The sequence below is a fragment of the Gnatocerus cornutus genome, chromosome 10 (assembly GCF_029298725.1).
Source record: "Gnatocerus cornutus isolate USDA-ARS CGAHR chromosome 10, icGnaCorn1.1, whole genome shotgun sequence".
In the NCBI taxonomy this organism is placed as follows: Eukaryota; Metazoa; Arthropoda; class Insecta; order Coleoptera; family Tenebrionidae; genus Gnatocerus; species Gnatocerus cornutus.
In genome coordinates this window covers 6,657,860-6,673,963 of record NC_142242.1, presented here as the reverse complement: position 1 = coordinate 6,673,963, position 16,104 = coordinate 6,657,860, and the positions used below count along the sequence as shown (strand labels likewise).

The 16,104-nt window shown below is 35.3% G+C and overlaps 1 protein-coding gene across 3 annotated transcripts in view; it reads right to left on the bottom strand.

Annotated features, from left to right (window-relative positions):
* The window catches only part of LOC148167512 (cytotoxic granule associated RNA binding protein TIA1-like), a 146,076-nt gene that overhangs the window by 66,065 nt on the left and 63,907 nt on the right, over positions 1-16,104 (bottom strand). For all 3 annotated transcript variants that reach the window (XM_088047547.1, XM_088047548.1, XM_088047549.1), the window contains exon 2: positions 14,641-14,809. In XM_088047547.1, coding sequence (XP_087903673.1) covers positions 14,641-14,809 — 169 coding nt within the window. The remainder of the gene's footprint in view (positions 1-14,640; positions 14,810-16,104) is intronic.

Here is a 16,104-nt window from a genome sequence, read left to right as displayed (position 1 = left end):
GTGCTCTTCAAACTGATTAAACGCCACGAATGAACTGTGCAGGTACACTGCCATCACGCTCGATATTTTATCATATTGCTTGTCGTAAATGTCAATAAGAAGAAAAACAACAGACATAAAAAACACGCATTACCATCCAACATTTTTTGCGACACTTCAGAGTTGAAACAATTTTTCAAACTAGTTCAAGACACCGTTTTCTTTTTTTTCATTTCATCTATTAAATTTTAAACTTGTGGACTTGTTATCTTACTAATAATTTGGTGTAAAGTGAAGTTTTTGTATGAAAAGCTTTACTAGTTAAATTCAAGATGATCTTCGCATGTTTACAATGCAAATTCTTCACATAACTCTGGCTTGTTAGTGTTACAAATTTATTAGTCATATTCCTAAGAAACGGAATTTAACTTTTAACCATTCACCGTTCAATTTCCCTGTAAACTTCACAATGCGTTTAATTTAAATTATCCTCACCTACCCTTTCATCAGTTGGAATTATTACTTCTCAAACAACATTTTAATTAAATTTGAGACAATGATTAGCAGTTAAAAAGCAAGAATTTACAAATTTTGTTGTTTGTGTTTAGGAATTCATTAATAATTAAATTATAAATGTTTGATATCCGGCAGAAAATTGACTTATTCCCATTCCCATACATTAATTACGTTTTTCCGCTCACATCCGATCTGTATTTCCTGATTTATTGAGTGGTAAAGTCTCAGTCGGGCGAAGAAACTTCGCAATGTTGCTTAAAAATCATGAGATGGTGTTTATGGTTATATTGCGTTATCCGAGAAAAATCTAAAATGCCGTTCGATGCAGATGATGCTTGTTTAGAATGCAGTATACCACCTGCACATTTGCAGTGAATGTTCCCTCTGCGATGTATCGTTTTCTTGACTGCCAATGTATTCTCCAAACCACACTACAACCCAAATCCATTGACATAGTTTTCATTTTTAAAACACGCTGCAATAGTGATTTAAAATATTTTAGTACCGTTCTGACGAAATTACGCCTTTTCATTCTGAGATTTACATTCCCTATTTTATTTGCTTGTGTATACTATATTTAATATTGCCAGATTTAGAGATTTAAAGACGTCGATCTTTTTACGGCAGGTTTTGAGAGTCTTGTACCTTTTTATCCAGCTTATGATCAGCAAAATTTTATTGATACATAAATTCGAGGGATAAAAAAACTGAGGTATTCACATACTATATCTTGATTGCTAATAAAACGTACAGAATGCAAAAATATGAAGGATTAAAATTCACTTTTTGTATACGTAATAATTCCTTTTTATTGCTAAAATCCTGTTTTTATAGTCAAAATTGTAAAAGCATTCTTTTTTGAATAAATTGGTAGTTATAATTGATGATTATTTAGTAATCAAATTCGTTTTGTCAAACCACCGAATGCTCGAAATTTTTGGGTGCGGTGGTGCTTGATATTATCCTTATTTTAGTTTTGGTTATTGGGTCCAGATGATGATTCGAATCGGATCGTTGAAAGGAGTTGGAAGTCGGGTCGGTAGCAATTTGCTTTATGCAGGTCGTGTCAGGAATGCCATTCAGACTTTGGATACTCAAGTCTTCGTTGCGACCAAGCAAACCCTTAATAAGGTATCGAGTAACGTCGCGATGACTACGCGTTAAAATTTGTCAGGCGTGGCAACCCATGCGATGTATCTTTCATCTTTTGTCTTTGTATCTACTTATTGCGTTATAACCAGATAAGCCGTAGCAAACGTCTTGAGTTGACGGCGTTATCTGGCGCAGCTTGAATAAAACTGCTTTGCCGTTGGGTCTGCAGTAAACAGTGAGCGGTGCAGACAAAGAAATCATTTGTCAAGATATGTTTATGACTCGGGTCAGATATGTCGCTATCACGACGCTGCAGAGCGGTGCTTATCGCCCCGTCCCGGTCTCGCACCGTCACCGATGCCCATCGTCGTCCCATCGCCGCCTCCGCCCTGTTTACAGATAGAAAGCAATGGGCGCATAGGAATAGGGCTATTAGCCGCCGGCGCATTACCATCAACTATTAACTGTCCCGGAAGGCGCTTCCAAAGAGGATTACGGAGCACATCCGAATCCGGTGCTGCAATACTCAGAGATGGCACATTCGATTCAGAGAAAACCTAATCAACTCCTCACTCTCGTATAAACAACGTATCGAAACCAGACCGGCTTCTTTATGCCGCGGCCGCCGATTACTAATCATTTTGCACACAAACATTGAAAACATAACGAGTCGAAAATCCACGGCACAAGCTGGCGGGGTCTTTTTTTTTTAAATTGAAATCTAAAACGTAAAAACTCTCACAAGATTCACTTGAATGCTCGGAGATTAGCCTCGTTAATACCTGTGGATTACTTTTCTTTACGCTCTTTTGTGTAAGCTAGGTAGACAAGCAAAAATTTTATTTGCTGTAATGTTTCCTGCAAATTCGCCTCTTACAAAAATTAATCCCACTGTGGTGGTGCATCATTATCGTCAGAAAATTACGAGACTAGTACAAATTTTTTTGAAAATTCCATCTCCAAAAGCTTCACAAAATTTTAAAGGATATAAAAAGCACTTACAGTACAATTTAGAAAGTGTTAATTAAAATTTATTTTGGGATTTTCGTACCAAAACCACGGAACGAGTGCTTCTGCTTGTGTACTAAATATATATTTTTGTGGTGGATTGTTCCGCATACTGAACATTGGAATCAATATTGGAAAATTTTCGCGAAACTCTCGTTAAACGGGCTAGTTTATTATTGAAGCGACCCTATAAGTCATAATGTTTTAGCTGTGCAATTTTTGCAACTCACTTTCGTGCCTGTCACTGCACCAATAATCAAAACAATATTGATGAGACAAATTTTACTACCGAGAAGGAAATGCAAGCGTGATTAGAAAACAACAACAAAGCGTGCTTCCTGGTTTGTGTTTCAAGAATTTCCAGTTTGTGTATCTGTAAAGACGCTTTTTGTTGTATAATGTTACAAAAGAATTGCAGAATATTTGAGGTAAATATTAAATTATATCGCAAAATCCCCATAAGGAGTATCAAAAAATGGAGTTTTTTACAGCACAAAGAGGGAAACAAATAAAATTTATTCCAATATTTATGGATGATTTGTTCAATTTGACGTTTGAGATTTAATGACACTTGCAGTTGCCTTTCCACGACAATTTGATTTTAAGATTCAATGAATTTATTCTCAGTTCATATTATGTCAATCACTTAACGCTAATGGGATATGAATGACCCAAATCCTGGGCTAAATATTGAATAGGGCTTGTAATAAATCTTGTAGTTATTACCATAGTCAACCGATGTCTATAAATTTCAATCAAGGAACCCAAACTCCTATACATATTATTGAACAACAGAAATGCATGTATTAAAATTATCAATTCTTATTAGAAAATATTTGAAATTACACCGCGAACAAAATGTATTTCATGCTTTAATAGAAAAAAAGTTGGATGTTGCAATGTTTCTTCTTTGAAGGCAATATCTCTTATACAAAACAGTTTGAAAGTATTTCAATATAGTAACATGTTATAAAATTTTTAGTTAGTAAACCGTTATCAAAGTTTGATTTTTGACAGTTTCGAACAAAAAATTACATGAGATTAAAAATATATCAGATCACGTAGAACCGCGGAAAGAATATTACACCAGAATTATTGAAAATACGTGACAAAGTTTCCGGTAAATAAACTTGAACGTTTATCGATCAAAAGCCAAAGAGAGAACTAGAATTACGTATTTTCAGACATTTAAAAAATTGGGTTTCTTTGTTTATCTCTAGTAGAAACATGGTCATGAAAGAAGTTCCACTTCGATAAACTGAGAGGATACTTAGTATCGTAAAGGAATTTGACCCATTTGGGGAATTTTAATTGTTGTAGACCATTTTTCGAGGAATTCAAAGAATGAAGTCGACATTAGTTTGAACGTTTACAAAGCGAAATTCACTTCCAGAAGCAATTTAAAGAAAGCTCATAAAAGAAAAGCGGTCACAGTGAAAAGCGGTTATCTGATTGTACATGCTTGTTTTCACAAATAATTAACAAACGGACGTCCCCGCTTGCTCATCTATTAATCACGGCCCTAATATAAACATCCTGCGGATGATGCAAGATGCTGCAAAGGCCGATTCCGGAGCCCCGGAGTCGACTACTCTCCCGAACTCTAGATTACATTGAATTCGTGCAATTTGATTAATGCTCCGGTCCGTACTATTTTAGATAATAAGACCGGGCCTAACTACATACGCAAACATCACAGCAAAGTTGGTGCGGGCAGTGCTGACACGAAGTTCCACTGGACACTGCCGCCATCACCTCTTCTAAATAACAAGCGTTAACCAATTCCAGACCTTTTTTCATTTACGCGCTTTTGCATGGATAATTGCGTCGCTTAACACGACCGGTTGTGCTTCTTTTTGACGCAAATGCTGTTGCTGTCATCCCAAAACTCCAATATAAAACCAAAAATAACAGCGACCGTCAAAATATCCCTTTAAAAATATAAAACCATAAATACATCGTAAAAAACAATGGTCTGCAGGCTTCACTTAACAACATTTCAAAAGCCGAAAAACATGAATGGTGTTTGGAAAAAATGATTCACTCTCACAACTACGTTTTAGTGAGAACAATTTTAACAGGAAATTTTATGGGAATTGAAAATAAATTCGCGATTTGAAAATTTGCAAACAAAGACCATGAAACGCGAAGATGTCTTTCGAAAATTTATAGAGACTATTTCAATAACTGCCAACAGAAACTTTGTTCGTTTTTGATATTAAACCAATCTATCAAAGAAGGGTAAAGTTGTTCTCCGGTAGCAACATGCATTACTGAAATTAGATAACAGTCACGGCAAATATTCTAAATTTTTCTTTAGTTAAAGAAAATGCGAATTTTGTTTTAGATGAACGTATTTATCTGCAAAACTTATAATATCTATACACGAGTTATTTCCAGTCTAAAACAGACTAAACATGTCTTGTTTTTTGATTTTTTTTGCAATTCTCGACGCTATTATTAAAACTAATTTCTGGAAACTTAATAACCTACCACAACCATTTCAAACTTTTATTTTTCCCGTTCTTCCGCTAAACTTGTCTGGATGTATTTACTTTACTAAGCTTGATTATTTTTTTAATTAAACAAAAGTTCCGACAAGTAGACGAGTTATCTAACAACTTCAGAAATATAATTAAAGTTTAGACAAGATCGACCTTTTATTTAAACCTTATGCAAAAATATACAAATTTATATAAATATACACAATTTTGGGATATCATCTTTATTTAAATCAGAACCACTGGAACAACAAAATTATTCGGAATTTCCCGAACCCGTTCATGCAAACATTGAGCAGCCTTAAGCCTTGTTGGGCTAATTCTTTGCGCCTAACTAATTTAAAAACATTCACAAATTAGTTTGCCGGCATCACCAACTTTCTACACAAGTATCTTGAATGTTATAGTTGATTTTACAAGATGATTGTTTGTAATAAATGCAAATGCTGTTTTAATTAACGTTTTTTGCCAAATTTCTAATGAACTACACACAATCCGTGAGAATGGTAAATACAGTTCCCATTTGTTCCATGAAACTAAAAAGTTTATTTGTTCGGCCAAATACTCATTTTATCTGTTTGTTTAAATTAATGCGACTCACAATTATTGAGTTTTAAAATAAATTAATTTATTATTAAAGTACACAAATTTAATTAACTAGAGGTAAATAAATAAATCTATTTTGGTCGCAACGTGTTTTTTGTGTGTCCTATGCAATGAAAGGGATTTTTTGTTGGAAACATATTAAAATTACATTATTTGAAATAAAAGAAAGATGCGTGGCAGAATAACAGAATGAGGTAGTTTTTAGCGCTGGTTGAGATTGAATTAAAGTGCCTAAAGCTTATATTGTCTTTGGTTGTGTAGCGAAATTGGCATGGCATCAAACAACAAACAAACCTATATAACATATTCAGAAACGTTTTAAATATGTGAGGGGAGTTTATATTAAAATTTTATTTGTGTTTCGTAGAGTTTCTTTTTGATTTTCCAATGTGGAAAATCAATATTGTGGGGTAAACATGCATAAATCAATTTAGAAACGTCACCAACAGATATTTCTCTACAATTTCATTTTTGATAATATAAAATTATATGACATAATAACTACAAATGGTCTTATTTTTTCATCAATGTAGTAGCGTTAGAAGCAACATTCCATTAAAATGGATAATTGAGTATAAATTTGCGCTAAAAATAAATTATTCATGGTATTTAAAAACATTTTGTGTGTTTGTCGAGAATGTAAAATTTTGCAATTTTTGACTTCAAACAAAATAATTCTTTAATTTCACGAAGTAAATTTCTTGGCAATTTATAATTCAAGAATGTTCATAAATAAATTTAAATACACGTTGCTGAAGTCGAAATGAACAGGGCGGAGCACATAAAGAGAATTCCTTAGTAGTATCACACCCAAATGCTGTTTATTTCGTAAAATCCGAATATAAATTCAAAGAATTATTAATTTGCCCGTAAAGTAATTAAGTTTAATCAGAAGATAAAGTGTACCATAGTGGATGTTTTAGTGCAAATTTCATCTCGTGAAAGGGGTGTTCCGTACAAACACTCGGTACAAGTTCATTTAATTACGCAGGGCTGACTCAATATGTTGGCACGTTTAAAAAGGATTAGATTCAAACGAATTTCAGTTTAACCGGCTTGGCTTTTTATTGCGATATTATTTTATTTAGCTGATTTAAAATCTGCAACTTTTTTTATACAAATTGCACATAAACGTTAGAATACAAATGTTTATATACTCGTACATACATACATGTCTGTTTATTTAAGCAAATGTAAACTTGAACATGTTTATTCAGGGACTCATTGAATTTAAAACTGACTAAATAAACAAGAATATAATATTTTTTATGCGGATGAAAATGCTCATTTTATTTTGGTTTTTGTACACAAATAACAATTTATTTTGATTGTAAATTAAAAAATTGATTTTTAACCTCGTATTGATGCTGATTTCTGAAATTATCTGCGTAAACCAAAGTCTATAAAAAGCATTTATTTAAGTTAAAATTAGTTTTTTGACTATATTCAGTTGTCTTTTTAGTCTGCTTCTAAATTAAATGGGCACGTGGCGATGATTTGTAAATTCACGAGTTTGAAAAAATAAGCCGGAGCTTTTTACCTGAAAGCTTTTTGCTGCTTTCTATGATCATATCAATTCATAATAACATTTTTGATTATCGAAGCTGATGAATGCACTAACAACCGCATCTTTAATTAGCATTGATGATTGAAACAACACGTGAATCCAGTCCTGTTTCTGTAAAATACTTTTATTGTCTATTGTGATACATTTTTGCGTTTAATTGTGTTGGTTTTGCATTTCGAGGAATATAGAGCACCTGATAAGAGTGCACTTCTAGGGGAAGTTTAAAGTAAAACGACGCTAATAAAAGTGACTGGTGCGGAGCGAAATTCTTGTGTAAACGTCTACTGGTGGCAGTAAAGCGTGTAGGATTTTGAGTTTTCGCGTTTGCCAGCTAAGTCGGATTTGCGGACGTCACCGACTTGTCAACCTAGTTGCTTTCGGTCCTGTCAAGTCACACTCCATGCCGACGCGAAATGAGCTTTCTTAACGCCCTGCGAAGAATGTGCGGAATTCGCAATGCAAACAACATATTGTCGATAACTGCTGTTCATTTGTAATCACATCATATCAAAATTTTATAATTAGAAAACAAATTTTCCACATATAAAAGACTATTGATAAATACTATTCATCTGTAATTCCAACGTTGAGCGATAGACAAATAATAATAAATCGCTACTGATACACACAACATACGACGTGCATTTGTATTGATAAATAATGTTCAATTTGCATTAATAACTGCTCCGTTATTATTCGAAAAACAACGCACTCATCCATAATGTCCCAACTATAAATTATTTATATCGGTAAATAATAAAAAACGTGGCGCATCCGCCACTTTTGAACTGCAGTTACACAATCCACAACTTTATGTGGGTTGTAACCAATTTTTTAATGTCGATACATGTAGATTATACCCCCCAGAGCTTAATTTATATTTGGTGAGATCAATTCGAATTGTTTCCTGTTATTATCCCATAGCAATTAATGTTTCTTGCAGTAATAATGACAATCGACCGCTCTCGTTCTCTGCTCTTCAGAATTGCGAATTTTACTGTATCGACAAAAAACTTCACTTTTTGTTTGAAACGAACATCAGTTGAAGAAACAGAAAAACTAATGTGCAGTTTTCATAACACAAAAGCCGAATCTGCCTCAAGGTAACAAGCGGAGTAATAACGTGCGCATACATGTTGTTTTTTTATTTTGGGTATTATTATTAAAACAATTTCTACTTTGCTTTGAAAATTCATAAAAGATCAGCGTCATACCGCAAAAACGGTTCCTGAAAATACAAGCGACTTTTTTGTAAAAGTAGTGATACATTAAACTTCGAGAGATCCAGTAGGAGCTTTGTAATCGTATATGAGTCTCTAACCTGGAATTTTGTGGACGCTACGCCTGAAAAATTCAACTTTTTTGTGAAAACTCATGTGACAAAGCTTGAAGAAAAATGACCAAATAATTCGACTTTGAGATCAAATGTCTACATGGTCTATGGAGCCGGATCACTCACGACGCCTTTCCAGCATTGAACTCATTGAAACAATTTTCTTTGTTGTCGCCGCCGTCAAGAACCATTTTGAGAATTTGTTATCTTGTCGCATTGCAGTCATCGAATCCGCTTCTCCCATCGCGCAATGCACTTTGCGAATAAAACTATTTTTTGGAGGAGCTCTAAATTTGTTACACTCTCACCTCCAATTCAAGGTCTTATTTTTCTGTGTAGTTTCCACGGTCAAACAATATTGCAATGAAAACAAGTTCCGTTTCAAAGCGAAATAGAAGTAACCTTTTTAAAAACCGAATAAAAGCCTTTTAAGCACTAAAACAAATCCAGTTTTTCAACACAATCAACCATGTTAAAATATAGAGGTAAAATAGCGGTGACAGCAAAGAGAAAACAGAACTAATTATTAATTAAAGTACTAAAAACTAAAATTTTCAATGTGAACGGAACGAGTAAAAGACTATTTATTCGTTCGTCGTTTTAACCTCTGATGATAATCGCAGAGCAATAATAATTTGAGTAAATTTGGCTCGAAGAAATTTCCTCCCGACGATAAAAGGAGACACTAATTGAGATGGCAAAAAGATGCGGAAAGTGGGATTCGAAGTAAGTGAAGATACGGTGACAAACTCGATCAAACGCCCCTTGTGTGAGAAAACTTAACGCATTTGTGTCAAATCTATTGATTTGTTTCAGTGAAGCAGCAAACGATGTTTGACTATAAGACGCTAAGTCGACAAAAACACGATTCGCTGTCGGGTTATTAATTGCTTTTATTCCGACTGGTAAAAATGTGAATTTTTCTAATATAAAACATGTGAAAACGCTACATTAATTATTCCTATCCTCGTCTATTTTTATTTTCTCGCAAGGTCGACTAAACTAATTTATGGCTCCTGAATATTTGAAATTTCAATTAGGAATTTTTATTTTGTAAACATACGTTGCTTGTAAAATGAATTTTCTCTTAGTTTGTGCGGAAATTTTTTTTAAAGATAGCTTATTGTGTTATTCATTATTAATATTAAAAAATCCAATAGCAGAACCTTCATAAATAATTAACGGTCCAAGAGAATACATCAATGAATCTTTTATTGGAGGAGGAAGAAGAGTCTTTGTTTGAAAAGGTTTAAAAATAAATAAAGCTGGAGAAGTTCTCTAATCATGATGTGCTCGAAAATGAGATAGATTCAAAGTAGCTGAGGTATTTTTCCCGTTTGAATTATTTGTTGAGTTCTCTGGATGTTTATTAATTATTTATTGAAGAGTATGTTAATTAATTAGAAATGAGTAAAAGCAAACCAGGTAAAGTTATTTTTTAATTTTTAAATAAGTGGAAACAATGCAGGGATGCCTTTGTAGGTTAGGGATGAAGTTTGTAGAGGTCCGGTGATTAGCAGGGTGATGTCTCCTGGGCATTTACAAATCACTCGGGCTATTTAGTTGCTTAGCACAGCTCAAATCCTTACTTTATTTTTGCCTTCTATATCTTGCTGTTGCTTTCTGTCCGATCCAATTTTGATGGGGACTTCTATTTTACGTTGTTATCCCTTTTCCTAATTTTCTTTGTAATTCGCTTTACTTTGTACATTTTATATGCTGTTTGTTAACAACATTCCTAATAAGGACCCGCATTTAAATTCACTTTGGACTAATTTTATTATGCAAACAAACCATTTCAATTACTGTAAAAAGAGGTAACATTCCGCAAACACATGCAACACTGCTCAGACTACCACCTGCTTACATCCCTTTTCGGCTCAATGGCTGCCTAAATTAATTTTGATAAACAATTATGCTATTTAATTGGAGCCTGCTTCGCGATGTGAGCAGCGCGCCGAATTCCACCCAGGAATTGTGAGGGGAGCACGTTCAACACCCGCGTAATGAAGTCAGTAACTGCATTTAAGACTACGCAAAAAATGGTCCTTCGAGCCGGATCAGTAAAAACTACTTACCCATAACTTAGAAGGGAATTTCAATTTTTCGCAAAGCATCCCCTATTACATTGTGCTTATCCTCTCGTAATTATAACACAGCTTCCATTAAAGCAAGAACACGCAAAAGCTTGTAGACTAGAAGCCACCTCCGACTTACTTGTTATGCTGTTTTTCATATTGTAGAGCTGATACATCTCCCAACTTACTTACACCCAACCTTCAAGAAGATCATATTTAGCAACCTTCTTCGTAAATTACAACACCCACTCTAGCAAAAACTATCAATATCGCGGCGCATAATAATCAGAAAACACGTTACGTTCCAGGTCCCAGCTTTACGATAAGTAAGTTTAAATTCGCAATTTTCTTACCAAATATGAACGTATAGGCTCGACTTATTGAAACGGGAAGCGCGGAGCGGATTTTTGAAAGTTGAGAATCCACAACTTTTACACAAACTTTTTTATTATTTCACATAAATTTATTATGTAAGGTAAGGGCATCAATCGTTGATACCCTAAGGAATGTTTTATGATTAAAAAGTAACGAGAATTTTTTAAACTCTCAGCAGGAACTCAAGTGTTCTTTATATAGAAATACGTAACAAACTTGATATTACTTCATCGTAATTCAACCATACTTTAACGGAGAACCGGAAGAACATTTTTTATTTAAGAACCATCCCAGATGTGACTAGCTAATTTTTTCATTGTCCGGAACGCTCACGTTCATGTCTATATTTCCACAATAAATCGTAAAATTTCTAAAAACATTTACACGAAGACAAAAAATTGCTAACATGAATATATGACGCATAAGCTTTTAAAACCATCACAAAATTCTTCACAATTAATTTAAAATAAATCATTAAATTTCAGAAATTTTGCTGCTTTATGTACATTTCTTCCTTTTATTTGCTCTCGTTTAAAAGTACTTGAATTGAGTGTTCAAATTTGATTTTTACAAGCTTTTTCAGGAAAACGTCTAATATTTAATCTTTAAGTACTTTTTAAAAGTTTATTTCATCAGTTTTAATGTTCACATTGGTGCTTTTCCAATTTTTTATATGCAACAATTAATTTCCGCAACTGGAAGACGAGTTCGACTATTCACTTTTTGTACCTTTGATGCGTTTAATTTCGCGTCTTTTTATCAGAACCCCAAATTAAGTATAAAAGCACAGAATGGATTTCTCGAACCGCGATTTACCAAGCCTTCATAGACGATCACTCAGATATACTTTGAGTTTCCATATCTTTCTCAAATAACGATTTCTATCTTTAGACCTTATTTTTTTGGGAATAAAACTGAATTTGAAGTTGTCACATCTTTTTACCTTGTCGAAAATAGCAATTATTGATCTAGATAAACGCATTGTGGAAGATGGAAATCTCTTTGGATATTAGATACAAAGTTATGTCGCTAATTTGCTAGAGAGAGATATCTAATGGGCAGCTTTCACTTTTGATGTAATCTCCGCTCTTGTGGCTTTTAGCTGGAAATCGATAATTATTAGTAAGCGATAACAAGTCGCCCTAACTAAGTATATAAGCAATAACATTGTTTTATTAGCTTCTCTGTGCTGTTTGTTATTAATATGCTAAAATTTCGGCTAGAACCCACTTATCCGCAACTAACCGCGCCAGAAGCGAGTTTTGCTTCTCAAAGACATCGTTGTTCCCTTTCGCAGCAAAGTAATGTTTATCGTGATTTGGAACAAAGACGGGGTGATTTCAGGAGAATTATAAGGTAACAAGAAGCACAATAGTCAGGGTTACTCTAGTCTGTTTGGGGAATTATTTAAAAGCTGTGATTAGAATCAAATCGCGCAGACCCTTCAAGAGGTTTTGTTTTGGTACAACTCTTCGAAACTTTACGATAAACAGATAAAATTATTAATAAATCAAGCTGAGACGAGAACTTGACGAAAAGGAAACGGAAATGGTGCATTATAGAAAAATGTTTTCGTAAGAGTGGGTTTATCTGTTTTGATTTCTCCTGCAATTTTCTTTACTCTTTATTATCAATAGAGCGGAGAACATTTTTTACTCAAGCGTTTATTTTTGATGGTGTTGTTGTTTTATGTATGCGTTCACGAAAGTATTAAAAAGCCGCGATGACATCATAAACTTCCCACTGATTTATTACCGAGGCTTCCCTATTTTTTCGTTTACATAAACTGGCTTTGACTTGCTTGTTCTTAATTTATGACGTTTCGAGAAGTTTTTAATCATGCGACTTTTTCCAACATTTGAATTATCTCAAATCAATAAGTGTTTTTGAATGAAATGTTTAAAAAGTAATTGATTGGGGATGATTTTGTGGCGATGATAATGATGGCTGTACGAACGTACGAGTAAAGGAGCGGTGACAAGTTTCCAATTCCAGTCTTGCGGCGTCGAGATTTTGCATGCCTCCTTCCAAGTCCCTAGTGGCGTTGAACAAGTCCGGATCTACTTAGAACGCGTTCAGTAGAAGCGTGACAAAACAATTGAATCATTAAGTCAAAAAGCAATGTTTGAAACATTTCACGGAGAAGAAACTTTTTATTGAAAGTAATTATAGGGGATTTAGTATACGTGGGGTTGAAAGAAACGTAACAGGGTGAGAATGAGGTAGAGTAAGGGTTTGGATTCGACCGGAGTTAATAAATAAGAAAGGGACATATCAGAAGAGAAAAGACGGCGGAAACAGGTATTCTATTAATGATGACCGCGGGAGATTTCCGGAGAAGAAGCGCCCAACTCTGGTTTGCCGGCAATTCGGCATTAACGAAGGGCTAGTTGCGTAGTTTGGGGCACGCCAACCATTCATTTCCGCGCTATTGGGGTTCCCATTTTAGGCGGCAGCTCGTCTGTCGCTCCGTTCATCCCTCGTTGGCCGGTAATCGAACACACAATTGGCCCCGTATGTCACTTCATCGCACAGAATACAAAGCAGGCATCGACCGAGCAAATCTCTGATGTTCTTTGTTTCAAAGTGTTTTTGTTACAAGTATTTATCCCTTGTTTATTTTCCGCGTTTGTTGCTCCTACATCCCAGACCCAAGTCCAGACTCGCAGCACATCCCCAAAAAATCCGACGTTGTTTACCCTAACTGCTACCTGTTTAATTCATAAAGTAATCCCTAAATTTCCGCTGCTCTGTTGTGATTGAGAATTTAATCATGCATTTAATGACAATACCACGGCTACTAAATATCGAGGACAACTTCCGCCATCGGTTTATACCGGTTCACATTTCCCGTGTGTTTTAAATATGTACAATTCAAACGAGCCGAACACATTTACATTTTCGAGCTCAAACAGTACCCACAACCGCAAAATTTCTCCCACCAGAATTCGACTGTCCTGTTCATTATTACTCGCCGACATCCCCCAACCTATTCCGCAAATACTTTTCTCTACAAGATAAGAATACACACGTTCCGGCACACTCCATCGTCTCTAAGAAATATTTCATCAACGGAATCACGTTCCTTTAATACTCTAAAAACAAAACCACGTCGCCTAAGTTTATCACATCACATTCTTCAAGAACGCTTATTGGTTATACACTTCCGCAATAAACGACTTGGGCGCCACATCCAAATCTAAATTAATTAGATTAAACATTATTTTTGATGAAAAACTTTACGACGACACCTCTAAAACAGAAGTTCCGCCAAGTAGACTCTCTTAAGTGTAATGAGAATTAAACACCGATTTAGAAATACTTAAGAAGATGTGTTAAGACGATAAAATTACATTTACTGCTGCGTAAAGTCGGAGTAACTAGAATTTTTAAGGTCACACATTTATTATTTATATAGATAGTGACATTAAAGAGCATAAAAAGTCTTTTGATTATGGCAAGACTTGTAGGATATTTCCCTAAATTATTGGGAAAGTTGGAGTCGACTTTTGACCCTATTAGCGCCCGTGTTTGCGGCGCGAGTCCCCAGTCAAATTCTCGGGCAAATATTGTCTAGGTACTCACTGGATGTGTCTTGTTTCGGCTGCGTGGAGGCGGCGGTCGTCGTGGTGGTCGGCGGCACGGTCTGAACCGGCGTGCTGGGTTGAGTTAGCAAAGGCTGCAGAGTGAGCAGGGTCGGAGGATTCACGGGCGCGGTGCTCCCCGGCGAGGCTGCCCACCCACCTTTCATGTCCTGTAAACAACCACCGCACATTAATCAAGTGCACTTTACAGCCAGCTCACCGCAAAAGCGTGCCCCGGTGGTGTGGTAGCAGCGCTGGAGGTGGCGCACCGGTGTTAACCGGACGACCACTTCCTCATGCATTCCGGGGTCCGATGCAACCCCAGGACCATCAAATTACAACTAGATGCGATGCATTTCAAAACGCGATCCTTCACGTGGATATTTTATGCAGAGCGGATAAATACTAGGACTAGATCAGAGAGTAGTCTTAATTACTTATAGTGCCGGAAAATATATAGCTGAGCACTTAAACTAGCAACGAGGTACTTGGGGTGATAATAAAAGTTAATACTTCGACATGGATAGTCGAAGTTTACCTACCTGATAAACAATGAGAACAATAAATAAATACAATTTAGGGGGAAAATGGGAGTTTTAGAGAGATTAGTTCAAATGAGTGACGTTTTTGTAATTTAATTAGGTTTGGAGACGTGCGTTTTGTTGGGAAATCTTTGATTTACGGCTGCATTGCTTTTTGTGCCACCAGCGTCCGAATTCAGTGGATTCTTATCTTCGGAGTGTCGATCACAGAGGACAGAAATTTGAGCCGCATTGCCATTAAATTTAGGGTTAATTACCACCTAACAATTAATTGAATTCTATTTGTCGGTTGTGTTGTAGCAGTCATCTGATAGCGCAACTATGCGCAATATGCCAATTAATTTCTGCTGAATTTGCCCCTGGCACAAAAATTTTAATGGAAACAATTTAAATATAAATTAAATTTAAACAAGATACGTCACAGCTTTGTTTTATAAATAAATAGTCTGCAACAGTAACATCATCACGCTAAAGCAAACGGAAGTGTTTCAAGAGATATTATTCCGCTTCAGTTCAGTTAATAAATTTGTTAAAGAAGTCTTTTAAATTAACGTAGATATTATGCAAATTCGTGAAGCAGGCCGTATTCGAAATGCTCATTTCTGTGTAAAAGTGATGAATCCAAAAAGCAACACAAGTTATTCCAATTGTCGCAATACAAAAGTATGCATATCAAAAGCGTCCCGCCAAAATTCATTATGCATGTATGCATATACATATTTCATTTGTTTAATTAATGGAAGCGAAAAAATGGTAAAGAAATACACCAGAAAAGAATAAAGGGTATATGACTGTATTTTATATTGTCATGGTTTGTCACGCGACGTCGCCTGACGAACGCTTTATTACCTCTAGATACGATCTGCAACCGGTCAAACTCGATAGAATGCCGGTTGAAATCGTAACTCGACTATTACGGTTTA